Raw genomic sequence first — 21,636 nt, forward strand, 5'->3', positions numbered from 1 at the left:
GGCTCTTCCCCTTTTTGAATAGAGGCTCCTAGCTGCTGCAGCAAAAGCAGTTCTTTTCTCAGCCGTTATCCTTCCTGATTCACCTAAGATTCATCACAATTGGTAAATTTACAGCATTTTGAATGTATATTAGCATCAGCAGCAAGGACAGTTTTAACATTGAAGGTTGGGTTTGGTTTTTTTTTCTCCCACAAAATGCATATTGTACAGGCAACGCTTGAGCACTGTTGAGTCAAAGTTTTGATGAACGTGTTGTTAGCTCCTTACAGAAAATAATATAGATGACTAGGTGGGTGCTGTCGTTCACTAATGTATGGAAATTGGAACTAAGCTTGTTTATAAAAGATCCAAACTATCCCCGAAATCTCATCCCTCTTCTAACGTGAGGTGCCTCTGCCTGATGGGACAGGCGCAAGGGTGGGAGTCAGAGACCAGTCCCGTGTACTGCTCCCCCCTGGAGGGACAACTCATGGTTGTCATTTAAGAAGATAACAACAGCATTCATCATGTTTACAGTGCTCTGGAGTCACAAGATGAATATTTCTTATAACACTTAGGATTTTATTTTGTGCATACGTCACACAGATCTTGTTATATCCCACTCCTCCCACATATGTAGTTTAAAAAGTTTTTGGTTTTGTGTTGTTCTGGAAGGGATTTAAACGCTGCAGAGTAGACCAGGGTAAAGCCTCCTATCACACTCTTTTTGTGATCTTGTAAAGTTCATACTTAATAACCTTGTTTTAATCTTCAGTGAATCAGGCTAAGGCACAAAGGCCCCTATTTCCCTCATTACTGGTGAATAGATCATCCTACCTGACATGCAGAACGCTATTGAACCAATCTCGCTTTTTACTCTAGGCATTTCATGATGCGCTGAATTGATTTAAACCAAATTACAACTGGTTCAGAGCACAGGCTTGCTGAGAAGGGCATATGACACCTCTCAAACTTGTCACTAAACTGCAATAAATCCCTCAGATTCACCATAGTGATGTAGTACCTTGACCTCATTCTGCCAGTGCCCCTCCGACCTCCCCCATCGCTCTAATCAAGGTTGACCCGTGGTGTCATTCTTTTATCCAGACATAGAGTGGTCTCTGGGTGTATTTTGTATGCACTGTGACTGTGTCGCTCCATGTTCTTCATGGTTGTCCTCCTCTTCCCTGCTGCCAGCTGATAAAAGCGTATCAAGTCAGTAACAAAGAGCGGAACAGCTTTTGATTAACTCAGCCACCCTGGTGTAAATTCAAGGATGCTGGTTATTTACTGTATTCCTGGCATACACTATCGTAATAGCCAACATTTTATTTCCTCTGTACTTTCAACATCTGTTTCCCAACCTAATCTAGTCTGGGAAACAAAGGGAATGACTGATAAATCCTTGAAAAATTAATTTTAAAAAAAGGCATGACTATTTTATTTTGGATAAATGCTTGTGAAAGGCAAAAGCAATGACATCCAGGGACACAAACATGAAGTTTGTTTGAAATGATGCTGTTATTGCCCAAATCCACACTTGGCAGTCACAACATAATCTCTGGGTTTGGTACAAAGGCAACACAACCTTTGTTAACAACCAAAGAAAAAGAGTCCAGCCTGTGTCTGAAATGACCGAGCATCTGACGGTAGGTAAAGACTTACAGTGCAAGGACAAGTTAGTGGGTTTTGTCTTAGACTTACTTGGCAGCTTTTCTGGTAACCCAGCAGGGAGGATCTAAAAGCAGATTCCTCCTGGGTAGAACTGAAACATGCTGGCAGAGCAATGTGGTGATACGAAGGGCTCTGTGGATGGTGATGTCAGTTCCCTAAACCATCCATCTGGTGTTCTCCACAAATGTCCAGTACAAGCCAAATTGCCTGAGCCAGCTCCTTGCCTGGAGTTTTCTCACATCAGCCCTCAGCCATTCTGTGTATGTAAAAACAAAGGCAAAAACCCTTGAAGTTATTTTGAGGCTGCATTTATGTTAAGTACCTATTTCTCTGAATAAATCAACATGGTGATAATTTCTGCCCTCACAAGGTGTGGATCCAAATCCACTAAAATCATGAAGGACTTTCTCTTGAGGTTTTGGACTGGGCATTACATACTGGAATTCTTCACTATTTCTAGGGCTGGAAAGGAATTTGCCTTTGGCCACTTACATTTACTGAACAAATACTAATCAATGCGTGAAATGGTATCACCTTGCTAGCTCTGTCATATATAGTCGTCAAGAAATGACAGAATAATCTTTGTTAAACCTGCTGAAGGCACAGTGGAATCAAAACGCCAGTGGATCCATCAATCTCCTTCAACATACTTATTCAAGCTTTTAATAGGTTGTACTGGAAGAGAGAGGTCTTGCCATCTTGCCACATTTCAACTCTACCATTTACAGAATTTAAAACAAATCATGAAAATAGACGTTTGACATTTTTTATCAGGACACAAAGCCAACATGTTCCACTTTCGTAGCAAATTGGCTAATACGCCACTGTATTGACATGCCTTATACTCTTACAGCTCATTCATTTCCACCTGCTTTTGAAAGGGTGGTATATTCCCTGTGTTTTCTAAATCAGCCATTTGATGTTGCTGCCTTACTCAGACCTACAGCCATTTCCCTTCTTTAGCATTTTGTACTGCTGGTGTCTCTTTCTGTGGTGACTAGACCCAGTGCACTCTGCCTAGGCGGTCAGTGTTTAGGAAAATATTTCAGCTCGCTGCAGCCAGGCAGCCACTCACCTGCTCTCTTCTGTGCAGATTGGGGTTTGGAACTCATACAGTGGCCTTAACATGACAGACAGCAACAAGGACCGATCGACCAACATCACAGATTCCTTGGCTAACCGGACGCTTATTGTCACCACCATTTTGGTAAGTCTCTCTGGGTGGAGGTGACACACTCAGCTCTGCTGCAGGATGGCACTGCTGACAGGGGCACGCGGGGCTCTCTGCAGCAGCCTTCACCACCTCCAGCCTGCTCACCATGGCTGTCTTCCTTCACACTAAACAATGTTTTGTTCAAGTAGCCTGTTTTCAAGCAAATTTTTTTATTTAAACTCAGGATTGACATCCGTATTCATCTATACACAAGACTGATTAGAAAATACCCTGCTGCCAATGAAAGACTCTTGGGAAACTCAGCCTCCAAAACTGTTTAGCTTCCTTCAGTATTTCAGAGGAGAACCCTGCATACTTTTCTTCCCAGAAGAATTAATGCACACACTCATCTTTGTAGTCAGTGTATTGAAAGTGAGATGAAGAGAACTGAAAGAAGGTAGCAAATAGTGGATAGACAGATTGAGTTATGTCCGTACTACAATGAATGGAAAATACAAGTCTGGTTTCATAAGTTGTTCTGCCTCACACTTTTTGCCTAGCCAGTAGTGCCACTTCTTCCAGTTATTCTGCCTAATTCCTCAACCCAAAGGCTCCCCCTACACTGCTCCTCTATTTCCAGAGGTCTTCTGCCACATTAAACTGCAGAAACCTGCTTGCCCAAATCTTCTCAAATCTTCTATAGAAAATCCTTTAAAAAGAAAGCCACAAGGTACTTTGCAACCTACCTATGCTGTACTCCGTTCTCTCATACCTGCTCAGCTCTGAGCAGTTTTGTACATGTGAAGATTTTTTTCAATAAAGATTTATTTCTCACAGAATATAAAATTTGGATTCCACTTATTATTCTTTTTCTGTTATTTAGGCTTCTCCCTCAGTATCCCTTCCTGTCCATTGGGACAGGAAAATGTAGAGTACAGATTTTGGGTTTAATTTTGCAGTTGCTAACCGCTACTTTAATTAAAGCCCCTGGGAGCTATGAACGGACTGTTCCACTGGAAAAAAAAAAAATGGGGCCTTTATGCTTATCACTAATTCATTCAGTCAGTTTGTTAACACACCTAAACCAGCTTTTAATGACATAGTAAATTACTGGTTTCCATCCAATTGCATTTGTAAAATATTAACATAATTTAGAGAAACTGATATAACCTGAAACAAACTTAACTTTTATTGCTGCATGTCTACTGTCTTTTTCTATAGGAAGATCCTTATGTTATGTACAAGAAGTCTGACAAGCCCTTGTATGGAAATGACAGATTCGAGGGTTATTGCCTGGACTTACTAAAGGAGCTGTCAAATATTTTAGGCTTCATCTATGAGGTCAAACTAGTTTCTGATGGTAAATATGGAGCCCAGAATGACAAAGGAGAGTGGAATGGGATGGTCAAAGAACTCATAGATCATGTAAGATTGGATCCTTCACTCTTTATTCTCCTTTAGCTGTGGTATTTTACACAAAGTCAGCCCAAGTTTTCATTTTTCTAGAGTCACTAGCCTGTCTTTATTGCTGTTTGTGAGAGTAGGAAGTCACATCTGAATTAAAAGTTTGCAGGTGCAGGGGAGAACCTCCATCTGTGATGAGTCAGTGGGCAAAGAGCTAGTACAAGTAATGCCCATACCTTGGCTACAAATGGCAAGGGCTGAGCTTCCAGCTCACTTTTGCCCTGTTGCAGCCTCTGATCTGTGGACGTAGTCCCTTCCCAAAGCTGCTCTGTGAGTCCTCACTCAGACTGCCTTGTTGCACAGGATTGAGCCCCATGTCCCTGGTCATACCTCTACTACTCACATGAAAGTCACAAATGTCCCTCTGCCTGTGAAAAGAGTATCACATACCAAATAATACCCTAAAATATTAAATTTTGTCACAGACTTTAGATTTATAGTCAAATTTGGTTTAGTTTTTAATATTTGGGGGGAAAAATGGAAGGAATAGTAATACGTTCTCTGAACATGAAAAAGAATGAGTATTTTCCCATTTGTGTTTTCAGAAAGCTGATCTGGCCGTTGCTCCTCTCACTATTACCTATGTAAGAGAGAAAGTAATTGATTTTTCCAAGCCCTTCATGACTCTGGGAATCAGCATCTTGTACCGGAAGCCCAATGGGACAAATCCTGGTGTTTTCTCCTTTTTAAATCCTCTTTCTCCCGATATTTGGATGTATGTTCTCCTAGCCTGCCTTGGAGTCAGTTGTGTCCTCTTTGTCATTGCAAGGTAAGTTAAAGATGTAGTTTTAGGTCCATCCACATTAACTACGCACGTAGGTGTTGCACGGGCTCTGTGAAGTAGATATAGTCTAATACTATCCTAAGGGGTTTGTCCAGTCCTAAACCACAACATTCTATCAGTCTCTTGATATTTTCACATCAGCACTGCTATCACTTTTCTATACTGCAATGTGATGAGATTTTACTTTCCTTAAGGGCTGAACAGAGAGAAATAGCTGATAAAATATGTCAGCCTTTCTCTGTGAGTACACAACACTTCAGCGGGCTACATGTTGAAAAGCGGTTTATATTACTTGCATTTAAGCATTTCTCTTTTCCGCTAACAGTGCATACAGTCAAAAGGTAAGAAAGAGGATGTGAACTTATTTTTGCTGAAGGATATTTATTAGCTCAGCTAATTTCCCCTTGAAAAATACAAGATAATATGACTGTGAGCCTGAAGGGACAGTCTGCAAGGTGAAGCACACCCAAAGCTCTCTCCCAGCACTCTCCTGGGGTGCACCCTGCTTGTCAGTGGCAGGGTCCCAGTGATATCCCTATTCAAAACCAGCAAGAAATAAGCATGTAAACACCAGTTTTCTGAATGAAGGTGAAGCTCATAAAGGCCTCAGAGAATTTTATCACACAGTTTTTGGACCAGTGGCCCAGAGTCAGATTTCGAGAGGGATAGAAAAACTTTTTATACCTATATCATAAAACTCTGGACAGGTGATATGGTTTCACAAACTGGATACAAGCTACTCATCATGGCCTCAGAAACTATGGACCACAGTGTGGGAGTCAGTTGCTCTAGAGCTCTGAATAAGAACAGATCAAGCGTGAAAGAAGATGAATGCAGAAACTTGTCAGGGGAAGCTGGTCATTTGAGACATACTTTTTTCTATACTCCCTCATAAACCTGGACTATGAACTGCTATAATTATTGTCCTTTTCTTCAGATAGTTGGAATTTCATTTCCAACTCTGTTTATTTGATCTTATCCTACCCTTTATTCTTTTTATAATTTAAAGCATGAATAATTATATTAACGTTTCACAGAAATTCACGTTTCAGTTCTTTTTACTGAGGATGCCTAATTAAGCCTTTCCCCACTTCTCTTATGTGTTGTTTTGCATATACAACAGTATATTCCACATTAATAATGTTTACGGAAAATACCCAAAGAAAACCTTTCTACTATGAAATATAAGAACTGAAGTGAGGTATCATTGGAAATCTGTACATTCACGTCACAGAAAAGTAACAACAGTTCTGCAGTTTTTATTGCAAAAGATGGTATTCAACTTTAAGAAGTCATCAATAATATATATATTCCAATGTATACATACATATAACTCATTCAAAAGGCATAAAATAATTGTAACCTGAATCATTAATTCTGGTAATATAGCATATTATTCCTGACTTCCACTTCTGTATGAGCCAGATCAAATTAAGCTCTTGCTGCTTTGCTTCAAATTCACCGTTTTCTTTCAGTCAAAAGACACAACCCTGCAAAACCTTTACTTATACTAGCAGTTTTCCTGAGGGTGGCTGGCCTCAGACATATATTTCTACATGGTCCACTGAACAACTGTTGTTCCAGGGGGACAATCTATGTGAATGCTTTGCTTGTTTACATGTTTCTATACTGGTATCAAAGTACAGAGATTTGTTTGGTTTGGTTTTTTTTCCTTTAAATTGCTGAAAATGTGAAGGAGGAGGAGGGAATTAGAGAAGCAGAGGTCGTGGGTTAACTTATTAGTGTTGGCCCTAGGTAGAAGAAAGGGTTTATCCATCCCTAGCAACTATGAGACTGTATACAATTAGTCATGACTTTTCACAAGCTCTTGTAGTGGTTCACTGTACCATAAATAATAACTCGTACTGTACGCAAATCATGATCTCATTCATGACTAATATTAAATCTCCTCGACTGTGACAGATTGACTTTTCTGCAGTTGTGTGCCAAAACCAAAAACCTCCCACAATCCTCTCCACCTCAGAACATGCAGAAGGGAAAACAAAGCACTAGTTATTCTTGGTGCTTCTATTTTTTTCAAGTAGCAGCATGACGTTTGAAGGAATAAATAAGCATCAGAGTCCTCTGTCTGCTCGCAGAGCAGCCTACATGCAGACGTGTCCAGAAGAAAACCAAAGGGAAATACAAAGTACTCACAAATTATTGGCTGTGAAAGCTGTTTACTTTTCTTTCTTGGCTGTTAAATGTTGCTCAACATCGCAGTGTAACCTTTGGTAAATCTACAGGTTTGCCCTGTGTAACTCTGTTCGGTTTTGCTTCTGAAATCTGTTTAAAAAGCAGTAGTTCCAAGAGCAGTGTAACTAATGAAGTCTGATTTCCCTACAGATTTCTGTCTCATGGTGGATTGTGATCACCAATTGAAGTTTGTTTGTCTGTTCGTTTGCTTTCCCTGCAGCTGAAGGATTTATAGGCAGTGTTTCTCTTGTGAATTAACTGATACATAACAAGTTGCAAGCTCATCCTGCAGCTTCTCTCCTAATGGGACTACTACTTCAGTGTTCCAGAACACTTGCAGGAATAAAAGTACCTCTAAGGCCTCTGTCTATTTGTCAAATATGGCTAAAATTAGCCAAAAAGCTTATATGTCTTTAGAGGTACAGACCCTCCCACAATAACACACAGCACAAAAGCCAACTTGTAACAACTTAAATCTAGCAAGTTTGCATACTCATAACCCACCTATCTGAGGAAAAGAGGAAAAGAATGTACTAGTTAAGTAAAACAGTTAACATAGTTTTCTGAATTATTTTTTTTCTGACACTGACATTTTTTTGAACTAATGCCTAAAATCAGTGTCTAACTAGATCACGGCAATATACGCTGAAGAAGTGTGAAAAAAAATTGTGTTCTCAGAGCATCTTAATTTACTTTAGACTTTGTAAACTTTAATTTACCCCAGTAAGATAAGCCATTCTTACAGTCCACATCTCGACCTGTTCATTTCTCCAAATTTATCAATATTTATGTAAGATTTACCAAGTGTTTCAGCAAATACTGGTTAGATTTGTTTTAAGAACATCAGGAATCATCCACTTTTAACACTACCACAGTCAATTAAATGGCTAGCAGTGTTTTGACTTCAGTTCATGGAAGACAAATACCTGGGAATAATTTTCACAGGCTGGGATAATATTCCTGATATTTTTTCAGACTTTTCAACAGTTGAATAACTTCTCATTTGTCTTTGAGCCTTACGTAGCCCTGTCATTCTTATATTAAATTTTAAACTCAAACACTGAAGATTTTATCATTGAAAAGTGTTACAGACTGACAAAGCTTTACATTCCTGTCAGTGGATGAAGAAGGCATTTTCTGCCAAAATTTCCCTTTACTGCTGATGCCATATCTACTGTGCTGTTGATGTCAGTGCTTGTAGAACAAGGTAGCTGAAGTAAACATCAGTAGTGGATAATGCTACACAAAGCCTATATAAAAAGGTGCTTAGGTGACATTGAGCACCTCCTCTTAATCAGAAACCTCAGAATAGCTACTGCTGAAGGCCAAAAGAGGGAGAAAACCAGAGGAAAATGGCCAGGAAAACAGAAAGCCTGAGAAGTGAAATAGCACTGAAATGGAAGCTAGTCTCTTCTTAGAGCTCAGCTTAACAATAGAAACACGAGAAGAAAATCAGCTTTTTTTTCAAGGTGAAAAAGAAATATACACACTAATACCACTTCAAAATATATACTCGGAGCTATAAAAATCTTTCTAGTCTGGCAGGAAGTTTTGCTCCCAGAATTTCATTGCCACATTCTAGCAATGGCCATTTTGCTCTTTCAGTCATAGAGACATTTGTGTCCAATCTCCTGAACATGGTATTAAAACTGTAGGACCCTGAGGGTGAACATTCAGCATGGGACCCCTTCAGCTGGTGATTGGCAGCTCAGGTGACCTGCAGGTCCTAAGTCTGTGTCTCTTGCTAAGGATATGATCCCCCGTGTGTGCATGAAGTGACTTGGGAACAATTTTGTTACTACACAACAGTTGTTTCTATTACTCTGGCACAACTTTGAAATATATAACTAAGTGATTGCTTTTCATTTTACTGGTGTATGCAGAACTGTTGTATCTTGAACCTGAAAACTGCATCTTTTGTTACAATTTTTAATACTATATTACTAGTAATGGTAATATTGTGCAGCTAATGGCATCTCAAGCTCCATACTGTTTCAATTAGTAGATTCATTGTTATCGGAGTTCATTACTTCAGCTAAGCAAGACACTCTGCTTGCAACTGTGCATAAATTCAATGCTTAACTATATTGTTGAAACAGTAATTAAAATGTATTGGCATGACATTGTCAATTAAAGCTAGATTCATGAACGTCATGAGAAAGTACGCAGTAAGGCATGCAGCAGTGGGAAGCAACAGCAAGCAAGGTACCTTGGGGAGAAATGGTCCTTAACATAGCTCTGCCAAGTGTTGTGCAAAGCAGAAAGGGCATGGTTTGCAGTTCCAGGACAGTCCGTGGGCTATAGAGCAAAGTTCTTTCATTAAAGGCCGTCCTCGGCGTAATTCTCTCCTGGCAATGCCAACAACATGGCGCTATGACTGTCAAGTACTGCAACTGCTCCCAAACACCTCCAAACAATTGGCAGCCTTTTATTCTGCTGCTGCAGCAGCCTGCCACAGGGAGAGCATGCTCAGCATCCAGCACCTCAACTACAGACAACTAATGATGGTTGCTTTTAGAGGGCTGCTGCTATTATGTTCTAACCACTCTACCAAGGAGCAGCTACATGGCTCCAAATATCTGTCTGTCTGTCAGTGGTGTGGGCATTGAACCCGTGGGGCATTGCAGCAGCCTCACCCTTGAGAGCTCTAACCCAAGAAGAGCAAGGGAGTAGTTGTGTGCTTGATTTGGGACTGTGAAAATGGCTCCTGTCCTTGTAGCGCTGCTCCACAGCTTGCACGAAGCAGCTCTGAGATGTCCTGTGGACAGCCTTTCAGCTGAGGTTTTCTTCTTCTTGTTTCCTTCATTAACCTCCTCTCTTTGTGCATTGTTCAGCAGAAAAAAACACTGTGTGTGCTCTATTTGATGTTTACAGATTGTTTCTGTTAACTGCCACAGGTTTACACCATATGAATGGTATAACCCCCATCCGTGCAACCCAGACTCAGATGTGGTGGAAAACAATTTTACTTTACTAAATAGTTTCTGGTTTGGAGTTGGAGCTCTCATGCAGCAAGGTACACCGGTTACACTTCATTATCGCACACATCCCACAGTCTGCTCAAGGGCTTCTGTGCTGGTAAACTCCACCCTCTGTAAATACAACATATACTGTAAAACCTGATCTCAGAAAATAAGTGATAGGAGAAAGGAAGAAAACGATGTGCCAGAGCAACTTGGGGCAGGCAGAGGAGGGGAACCTGTGAAACCCAGTGTAGGGCTGCAGCAGGAGGAAGGAAGGGAAGCACCTGAGAGAAAGGGAAGTGCACAGGGCCATATGGGAGCTTCTGGAGCTGAAATGTGAAATAATCACAAGAGGGATTTGAAGTGCTTCATGCTGAAGTTGAGTTTATTGGTATAAGAGGTTTGACAGCAGGAAAATCTTGGGCCCCATCCCAGTGGAAACCGTAATAGCCTTAGCTACCCTAGAAAAACTGTTATAACTGTCAAACAAAACCCAGATAATCTTTCTTCAGAAGAGTTGTTAAGTTTGTTGGCACTTGTCACTTTGTTTAAAACCGAAACCAAACCTCTTTTTTTATGGCTTTTCTGCAGGTATGAGTCCTATCCTTCTGTAAATGCATCCAACCCTAGAAGCATTAACTTAACCCAGACACAAGTCCCTGTTGCTGATGATTTTGGAAACAGCTGACATTTTACTCAGTTGACAAGGAAGGGCAGTGAAGCTTACTCCATATGGGAAGTCAAACAGATATGTGTACTAAACACATTTGTTCATGGCGTGTATGTTCTAAGGTTTCCAGTTAAATCACTATTCACCAAAACTGGGGTCCACTGAAAAGAATGAAAATATTTTCTGACAAACTTTTCAAGCTGAATCAAAGCTGAACCAAAAAAAAAAAAACCTACCCCACGACAACAACCAAAAAGGCAATTGAGAGGAAAGCCCAGCAGTACCTTGGTATTAAACTCCTAAACATTTATGTAAGGAATATAAAACCATCTCTGCATTCATCCAGGTACAGTTTATTCTTCCCTCTTCAACAGGCCTGAGTATCAGGGGGAAAAAAAAAAAAAAAAAAAAAGGAGAAGTTTTTCCTAGATATGGTAGAGAATAAAGTTTGTATTGTACCTAAGAGGCACTTGCTTTTATTGGTGCGCTAATGTATTGACAGACTATAGAGCTTCCTCACAGAAGTGACTTCAAAGGAGATTGGATGAAGGAAGAGCCATTGTGTTTTGCTTTTTTGTTTTCCTTCCAGCTTATCAGTCAAACACAGGCTGAGGTTTTACAGTATCAGGCAGATGTGTGTATATAACTGTGATTGCCCTGTGTGTGAAAGTGCCCCAGGATTTTGTGTTTAGATGTACTGCCTTTTTTGGAGTTTACCATCATCCACAGCAAACTGTGGGATGCAGTGTCTGCTCGTTACCACTACCTTGGGTACATGACAGTCAGCCCCAACCAGACTCTGCTTGTCTTTCAAGAAGATTAAAAACAAAACAAAAGAAAGAAAGAAAAAACATTTGTAAGGCAACACAAATGTTTCCATGTACAAAATTGTGGTGCGTGTGATTGTTAGTGCCTCATTGTTAATGTGAAGTGTTTGAAAATGATGTGAATGATTGTGAAACTCTGCATCTAGTGTGACACTCTTTCTTGTTGGCAGCGGCTGCTTGTTATGCTTGATTGGAAGCCACTTGTTATTAAATTTTAAAATGTGATGATCAGACTTTCTCTCTTCTACAGAGCGTGAGCAAAGTCTGGATCAGGATTGGCTGTCATGTCTGCCATAAAAAGGCACTAGAGAGACTTCAGCAAGTATTGTCTCTGACCCCAAGTCTTGCTAGCAACGTTTTTATTTAGACTTTACTTTCCCCATTCTGTCCCCTGAAAGTCTCGGATGTGTTATGCATACTCTGAAGGCATCCAAACAGGGCACATTTCATCCAATTCATTCAGAGAGACTATAATTTTCGGAAAGGAAAGGTATTCATCAGAGCCCCAGTTCAGCCAGGCAGTGGGTCAGAGCAGGAGTATCTGGTTAAAGAGTGAAGCCAGTGAGCACGGAGAGTATATTAATGCTTTTTGCTGGAATCAAGGCTGTTGTAAAGGTGAATATTGAAATAATCATGTAAGTGATCAAAAGAGGTGCTGGGCCTGCTTGAAGTGTGCTCAGCACCTCACAAAAGCAAAACAGTAGCTCACTGCATAATTAATAGGCTGTGGCATTTTGATCTTAATTGAACTGAATGTATTCCACTGCTTTTTCACAAACAACTTTTTGCTAGAGGAAATCAGGGGAGGTTTGGCATCTCACCCCACAAATTCAGCACAAAGGGCTTCTCCATCTACTCTCTTGTGCTGCTGTAATGCTGTGCTGGCAGGTTTCATGGTTGCTTGCAAAGATATCTGCAAGGTATCTGGCTATTATGCATTACTGGGATGTCAGGGCTAGGTATTACAGCAGGGTCCAAATGTAGAAAATATATTGTATAGCTGTCTAAGCTTAAAAGAAATAATACTTTCAGGATGACCTGAATCAGCATTCCCAGAAGCCAGCTTTTGCAGGTCAATGCCAGCTTAGAAATAAACAAACAATTTTCCTGAGAGCAATAACACAAAAAAATAAAAAAAAAATTTGATTGTATTAAAGGAAAACAATCTAATCTGAAAAGCAAGAAAGTACAACAGACCAAAACATAAAACCAGACGGAGCTACGGCTCTTGAAACGAGTACATTTGGACTTGAAAATTTCAAGTGAGAGTTTTTGCTTTTAGGCTGGTGGCTTAATTTGAAATCCTTGCAGAACCAGGGCTGCACAGGCAAAGCATCTGCTCTTGCAGTGTGGCAGTTCTGTCAGCCTACTCAAACCCTTGGGCTATGCTTAGCTTTGACCTTTAAGAGACATGTCTATATGTTTACAAAGCTAAGTTAAATCTGATTGCTGGTTGTTTGGAAAATTTTTACCCTTTTCAGCCTTTGCCCCAAAAATCACGTTCAGAGTTTTTGCAAACTCTGAAAATATTCTTTATACCATGTTTAAATTTCTTCTAGAAATCATTAAATAGCTGGGCAGAAATAATATGCCAACATGTTTTTCCAGTAATAGAAATATATTTGTCACATCAAAAGTTTTTTGTGCTGAGATCTCCATTCACAGGCACTTAAGTACTTGCTTAAGTCCATCCTTCATCAACAGAATAATTATGCAAAGGCTTAACTTTGAAGTCAAAAGTATTAAAGTGGCTGCCTAAGTGCTTTGCTGAACCAGATCCTTGAATCCTGCATAATGAGTTAAGTTCAGTGGGGACACCTCTAGGAAAAACAGCACAAAACTTGCACCAGAATGCTTAGAAATACAAGTATCTCTGGGGCTTAAATACAGTTTAACTAAACTATTCAGAAGTTGTTTCTGTGCATTGGACATGCTGTTCTGTGGGGTTTTATTAAAATGTCAGGCCCTTTGATGCTTGTTGGTGTGACACGCAGGCACGTGTGCTAAAATATTTTTAACAATAGTGAGTGTTAAATACACTGTCCAGAACTTTGCATTGCCCTCTAGATGCAAAGGATATATCCCACCCTCTGGATTTTCAGAGTTAAACCACACATTCTGTCTTTTGAGCTCAGGTTCACAGAGTTCACTGGAACCATATTGATTGCCCTATAGCTGCATAGGCATGTCAATAGGGCAGTTTTCTCTTGTAAAGTATTTTTGCAAGGTAGCTTGTAAACAGAATAGCATTCTGCTAAAGATCTCTGGTTAAAAAATTGATTATAGTACACCAGCAAAAAAAAATTTCAGGAAACAGGTAAAAATACTAGTATAGCTTACTGGGGATATAAGAGGTTAATATCAAAATTAGCATTAGCTCAGAGATGCAATGGGGCTTAGACCCAAGGATAATTCCATTTGTCATGTATCATGGCATACATCCCCTTCACAGTGTGTTACCATTATAAATGTTAGCTCTGCATCTGTGAGATTATTGTTTAAATCATTTTACCGTACTACAGCTCATAAAAGCATTCTGTGCCTGAAAACAGCCTGTGGTATCAGGAAAGGCATCTTTCAGCATCATTTTAATATGATTGTTTTGATGATATTGTAACAGGATCAGAGCTGATGCCCAAAGCTCTTTCTACCAGAATAGTTGGAGGAATATGGTGGTTTTTCACCTTAATCATAATCTCATCCTATACTGCCAACCTGGCTGCCTTCCTGACTGTGGAGAGAATGGAATCTCCCATTGATTCAGCAGACGACCTGGCAAAACAAACCAAGATAGAGTACGGGGCTGTTAGAGATGGATCCACAATGACCTTCTTCAAGGTAAGATGGCATCAGCCAGCTCTGTTGGACTGACTCATGGCCCTCCAGCGATAAATGGTGAGGCGGAATCACAACATTTGAAAGGATTAGTATAACAGGTAAATACATCATCTGCCCAAATCCATCGAGGATCCTTCAGCAGCGTTAATGTAAAAGAAGGGAGATTTTCCCCAGAGACATAAGGAGAAACAATCTGATGCTGTACTTTTGTGAGGGACAAACCCATACCTTTGATGGCAAGTTCTGAAGGGACCCAGGGCATGAACCCGTGAACATCCTCCAAGTTGCTTCTCAGGGTAGTATATCAGCTTATTCCAGCCACTTGGCTAAGATCACTTCCGAAGGTCATATTTGTACTGCAAGAATACTGCAAGCAGTCAAAATGCAAGTTTGTTTTTACCTGTTTTTAAATGATTGATACACACTATGACACAGACTATTAGTATATGGGCCACATACATACATAAATACATCTGCAAGTAAAAGATAACTTTCTGTGGCTAATTGCTTTGTAGTTTTTTTCCACTATTAGTATTAATTACATACAAAATGGGTTAATCTCATAAAATGTCAACGTAAAAGGCAACAAGCTATAAATATAGGATATACGCACAAAACTCCTGTGACAATTAGAATTAATTAGTAGCTTCATCGGTAGTCTCAGCAGGGATGAATGAACTGGTATCATGCTTTCCACTGTGACATCTAAGAATGGTGTTGATAGATAGTCAAATATGCAGTGCCTTTGATGAGGATGAGGCACTGTGGGGAAGCAGCGTGTGGGGCAAAATAGCGTTCATGTCACGCACAAACCCTCTCCCCTGCTGCTCCTGCCTGAGCTCCCTGCTCTGCTTCTACATGAGGCAAAATGCTTACTCACAACAAGGATCTCGGCTAAAAGTATTTGGGTCATTTCTCAAAATTAATAATGCTTGTTAAGGACATTTCAATCATGTCAGGGAGCTGTCAAGGTTGAACTTGCTCTCCTGTGACTGAATAGAAATGTTTCCATGCTGACAGAAACACAAAAACTGCAAGATTTTTCAGAGCCACTCTATATTCAGTTCTTGAAATGGTGAGCAGACATTTCCATTAAGATATGCTGGGAAACCCATCTGGAGATATTCCTGCAAACTCTGTAAGGCAAGTACCAGACTCTCACAAGGAATATAAGGCAGAGGGAGCAGCTGTGCCACCATCTGAAGGACTCTGGGAAGCTCCCTTGGTCTAAGAGCTCTTCATTGGCAAAAGATGGTCACTGCTATTGCTATTTGGAATCAAGTTCAGCATCAGAGAAAAAAAACTTCAAAACCTGTTGTTTCCATGCCTTTTTAGAGGAAGTAGCTTCTGAATTACAACATGAGAAGTTCAGAAAATATTTTAGAGCTCTTTTAAACTTTATAATGATTTTTTTTTGCAGCATTAATTCCTGAGTTTAGAATTTGTAGGCTTAGAATGCAAACCTTTAAAAAAAAATAAAAGCAGACAAGGTGATGAAATATTTATATGCTATACATTATAGCTTACTTCTGCCTGAAATACACATGTACACAAACACAAGTGAAAGGACACTAGTTTTTGTACAGAATGAAGATTGATCCTCCAGCAGAGTGAAGGTGACATAGTGAAAGATGCATGAAAAACACAATTTATCACTCTTGTAAACCAGTGAGACACACAGAGTGTTATATTAAAGGTATTATAATTATTTTTTTTACAGAAGCCTTTCAAGATCCTCACAAGATTAGTATTTCTTTACTCTGTCCAAAATGGAAAAAAATAAATAATCATGGAGCAGGTTGATGTACAATAAATATGATAGATGCTTATGTATGCAAAAAGAAGACTGTGCTCTGTGAGGGCATGACTTTGCCTCCCGTGAACTGTAAAATACTGCATACACTACTTGAGCTAAGTGGGCACACACACAGAGTGTGAGACCTGGGAGTCAGAAGCAGGAGAAGGCTGCTTCTGGGCAGCAGTTACTCCTGTTCCCATGCTGCACATGCAGCATGGCATATAGGGAAAAGGAAAGGGAAGGGGAATTGGAAAGGAAAAGGAATTGTAAATTGTGACACGTATTTCTCCAGACTGCTGTCCTGCTCTGTTTCAAATACACCTATAAATCCTCCATTACTTTCTTGCCCCTGTATGATCATAGAACTTAGTCTCATTTTACAACTTTTGCCAGCTCCTTCTTTCTGATGTGCAGACATTTCAACAGAAATCAATGACAATTCAAAGGCCAGAATTTGGCATGTGATCTATCCTGAAAAAAAATGAGAGTTGGCAAGTCAAGATGCTAAAATCTTTCTTTTAAACTCATCTGAGTACGAAATACATCCGTCTAGTAAATTCAATATCAGACCATATCAACTCATCATCAATTTCAAAGAATATTTCCAACTGAGAAGTAAAAATGGTTTCCACTAGTAAAGAGCCACTTAACCATCTTCAAAGTTTAGTGATATCCTGTGGCTTACCAGACTTAGGTGGAATTTAGGTGGCCTTCACAGGTATTGAATTTACAGGTGAAGCATATTAACATCTAAAGCTCAAAGAACCAGAAAATTACCTTCTTACAGGAATCCCCCAGACACTGGTGTTTAATAAACACATACATTCTCTGCACAGTGAGGATCTTAATATTAGCTGTGATGGCTATAAACTAAAGATAGGGCCCATGAAAGAATTGAGGATTTACTGCCCCGAAATTGAGGAAATGTGTATGGAACCCATTATTTAATGTTTTCAACCCATATTTTCCTTGGAAAATTGGTTTGTATGTGTCTGCCTCATGCTAGGCTGCAGGACAGAGTAGTTTGGCAACGATTTGCTTTCCCATTTTGAGACAAAATCATTTCTATTGACAGTTTTGAATGATCCAGCTGTCTCTAGGTCTACTTTGATATTTAATTCAAAAGTGACACTGTGTGCTCAACATTGTTTGAGAGCATATAAGGAAGAAAGAGGTTTAATCATATTAGTACTGTGTGACAACTTGAAGATGTTTTGGTTTGTAAGTAGCACATTTTGGGGGTAGCAGGCATAAGGCTCCAACACTTCCCTGAGCAGGTTCAGTTTTTCTTTTAATATCCTCCAGCAGAGGCAGAAGCACGAATAAGGGGGCACCAGCTCTGCCTTTCCCTGAGGGGTGCCTGGGTACCTCAAAGGCTCCCACAGTGTGGGGCAGGGAGGAAGCCATGTTTAACACCACACAGAGGTGGCTGGGGATTCTGCCATCCCTCTTCCTTGTGCAGCTGGGCATTGACACAGGACATGTGGACACTGCTCCTGGCAAACTCCCTCGTAACTTCACTGGGGGAAAGATGAAGTCCTTAAGTCTGATTTCAATGGAAAAATAAAAAGCAGAAGTTTGCTCAGAAGCCGCTTTAGCTTTGTTTCTCAAGCTCAAGTTTGATTTCTAGGCAAGTGATATCAATACAAAAGAGCCAGTATTTTATTCGTCATCAGGCATTTGGAGTAGTATGTTTGCCCTGGTAGTCAGAAGCACTGCTTCTGAGAACAATTGTATCCAGCTGCATAAATTTAAGTGGATGATGTGCTGTAATCCATGTAACAGCATTAGCCCAAAACTTCAAAGCACTTCACAGTTGTGCCAGTAATGAAGTTCCTGGCACTGCAAAGGAAGTGAAAAAAAAAAGATTCCTCAGCAGAAAGGTAAGAGAGAAAGGCTGTGGGAAGGAAAAACCTGCTACTTGTCCTCTTTCATTCAAGATGTGCTTTTGTCATCAGGCAAGCTAAAAGACTGAGGAATATTTTACAAGTGGAATTTGGATGCTGGTGTGATTTTGTGCCCTTGTTTTCCCTCCTTAGAAATCAAAAATATCAACATACGAGAAAATGTGGGCATTCATGAGCAGCAGGCAGCAGACAGCTCTGGTAAAGAACAATGACGAGGGGATCCAGCGTGTGCTCACAACAGACTATGCACTGCTAATGGAGTCGACTAGCATAGAGTATGTGACCCAGAGAAACTGCAACCTCACCCAGATCGGGGGACTCATTGATTCGAAAGGCTACGGTGTGGGCACGCCGATTGGTAAGATGCTTTCCAGCACAGACAGGTGTTGTGGAACATACCCAGAAATGTTCCCTTCAGAAGTTCAGATTCAACATCTGAGTCATATTCTAGTCTTTTAGAAACCTTTTTCATCAAAACAGACCCAAGGAGCCTTCTTTTAGGTAAAATACCTACTCTTGCCCTACTCGTCCGCAAGCAATCTCTGCAAGCAAGAGGGAATATAGCATTGCAGGCTACGTCTGCAGAACAAGGTCAAGTGACCTACTTGCCTTCTGGAGCATTCCATTTGTAGGAAAGTAGGTATGCTCTGTGCTGTTAAAGGCACAAATCGCTCTACTGAAATTCAGTTTAGTTTGAGAAATGAGGTAGTGTCTCTGGGAAAAAAAGAAGTGAGCAGGATAAATGCTGTGTACAGTGTATGAACCCCGAAGAAAGCTGCATGAAAGGAGTGGAATTTCAGATCTATTTTGTGGCCTCAGAGCAACACATAAGAGCAGCAAGAAGCAACTGCAAGGCTCTGCATCTACATCAGGGATTTCAGTATTTTGAGCCAAGCTGAGTCTTAAGACTCTCAATATCTTTGAAGTCTTTCCAGTAGATCTTTTTTAGCCTATCCAGTGTCGTTTTCAAGATTTTTCAGAGAATTAGAAAATGTCAGGTTTTTTTCTGCTATGTTCTTGTGAATAATTGGCACTGGGCAGCCAGATCTTTTTCCTGTATAATATAGTTCTCCATATTGCTCACATAAGCACTGTCATATGTGTTAATACTCAGTTAATAGCTATGCAGTTTTATTGTCTTCAGGGAAATTATTCAAGGCAATATCAGTTTACGCAGATATAAGAGGTGAAGTATTTGGTCCATTAGTTGCTTGGTAGACTAGATATGAATAAACGAGAAACACCACTGCACTTTGAACTGTGATTCTTTATGCTACTGAGTACCTCAATTAGATTGTCCTATAGCTAACATCTTAGTATTTTTCCACTGGCTGTGTAAGGACAGCCATCTCGCATGAGGAAAATGATAAAAAAGCTAAAATCCCAAATAAAGACAACCATACAGCAAAAGCTTCATTGCAGTTACAAAGATGCCACACTTTAAACCAGGAACAATGAGGGAATAATTGGAACAGATGGTAATCTTCAGAAAGAATGTATCCATTGGAAATACAGCTGTGAAATATATTTGTAAGATGTTTCTTGTGTGATAAATGTACGTAATTTTTTATCTTAAGGAAACCCAGCAAAATTAATGGGAATAGATATCTCCTAGCAGTGTGGAATAATTCAGTGCCATCAGGCATCTTAAATTCTTAAACAATTGGTTTCATAAACAAGATAAACCTTGGAGATCCTGACTGGTCTGCATTTGTTCCTTCAGGAGAATGTAAGCAGTAAGCACAGCTACATGGCTAGTGTTTGCAGCAGCAAGCATATGTCTCACACTCCAAAATTTCCAGTGAATGAGCTGAATATCATCACGATTTAGCTCCTAAAGAAACCAGGAGGAAAATTTTCAAAAGTTCTGTGAATCCAGGAAATGTATTATTTTATCAGAGCATCTTCTGCAAGTGAAAAACTGCAGATATAGGCTATCTTCCTGTTTCTTTGTGCTGAGTTAGGTTAAAGAAAATTTAGGCATATAAGAAAAATCTCAATTCATGTTTATTATGGAGCCAATGGGTCACAGAGAGGAGAGCTTTCATCAGATTCTTGGCAAAGACCATTACTAATGAAAGATCTGCAGCAATGGTTGGTGGTGAACTTAATGCATGCTGGAAGTACTGCTATATCAAAGGCACCTCTAAGCAAAAACTATGCAAAATGTCACCCCAGTAGAGAGATGGTTGAGGAAAGCAACATTAGTATAGATGACAGGACAGGTATTAATTCCAGTATCACTGCCAGTGCTGATGCTAGTAATTTTAAGACTAAAGCTAATACCAGTTACCTGGGAGACTGCTAAGAAGGTAGATAGATGCATTTCTTGGCCTGAGAGGTAGGTTGTTAATAGCTCAGAGGCCATAAATGATATGCTGAATATTCAAAGAGCTGCTGAGATGGATTTGTGTTAGGTTTTAGTGCTCAACAATAAAACATCACCAATCCAGCACTCCAGGCACACTTGACAAACTTTAAAAGCATGCCTAGAAATATAGATGTACCTGTTACCCTCAAGATGAATTCTGATAATCCTGCTGGCAACATAAACATCACAAGAATGAATGAACATCCCCACAAATCCTGCATTGTGACTCAGGCTGCTTCACTTTACCTAATAGCTATGTCCTTTCAGACAAGGGAAAATAGATAAGTCCTACAAACTAACAGACTCCAGCTATCAGGGCGACAAAACTCTTCTAAGGTAGAAACCATTCTGCTTGCTCTTCTGAGAGGCGCTGCTGTTTTCAGAAGTAAAGAAACATCTTTACATCTTCTCCATGTAAAGAAGACAGTTTTGAAGCTGTTTTTGTTTTATTTTGTGCTCATTTTTTGTTATTTAATAGCATGCGTAGAAATAATCAGATGTATTTTGCTTTCAAAGCTGGCTACCTCAAGCAGTGGCTGCTGATTGCTGGGTTCCCAGATGGACTTTGTATAATATGACATATCTCTTGGCATCTGTGGTCACAGTATGTCCTAGCATTGGCAGTAAAATACACTGAGGAACAGCTGAGTGTTGGCACAACAAATGAAGAACTGTGATGTTTTTCACACTGATCTTCCTCAGACAATGCTGTGGGCTAAAGGAGACAGAAAGAAGACAGGGGACATGCATTCATAGTACAATTATTTTTAATAATGCCCTGCATGGCAATATAAGAAAGAAAACTGAAGTTGTGAGGCCAGATTTCTGAGGCTATTTAGATTCATGAAGACACAAAAGTAATGCCTTGAGAAATTTTTCTTAAGTGGCCTTGTCTATGTGTACCATGCTATCACTGAAATTCTGGCACACGTTCTGCCTTACAGGTTTGTTTACCTTTATCGGATGGGGAATTGCAACTGCTTTAACTTGCAGCAAAATGAGACTTTTGGTA

At 39.9% G+C, this 21,636-nt stretch overlaps 1 protein-coding gene across 1 annotated transcript in view; it reads left to right on the forward strand.

The window, feature by feature from the left end:
* The window catches only part of GRIK1 (glutamate receptor, ionotropic, kainate 1), a gene marked incomplete at its 5' end in the record, with an annotated part of 73,873 nt that overhangs the window by 40,032 nt on the left and 12,205 nt on the right, over positions 1-21,636 (forward strand). Inside the window, 6 exons of the mRNA XM_008949842.1 lie at positions 2,747-2,860; positions 4,028-4,231; positions 4,816-5,039; positions 10,148-10,266; positions 14,331-14,548; positions 18,386-18,611. Coding sequence (XP_008948090.1) covers positions 2,747-2,860; positions 4,028-4,231; positions 4,816-5,039; positions 10,148-10,266; positions 14,331-14,548; positions 18,386-18,611 — 1,105 coding nt within the window. The remainder of the gene's footprint in view (positions 1-2,746; positions 2,861-4,027; positions 4,232-4,815; positions 5,040-10,147; positions 10,267-14,330; positions 14,549-18,385; positions 18,612-21,636) is intronic.

Source organism: Merops nubicus, unplaced genomic scaffold, assembly GCF_000691845.1.
Source record: "Merops nubicus isolate BGI_N331 unplaced genomic scaffold, ASM69184v1 scaffold5651, whole genome shotgun sequence".
NCBI classification, from domain to species: domain Eukaryota; kingdom Metazoa; phylum Chordata; class Aves; order Coraciiformes; family Meropidae; genus Merops; species Merops nubicus.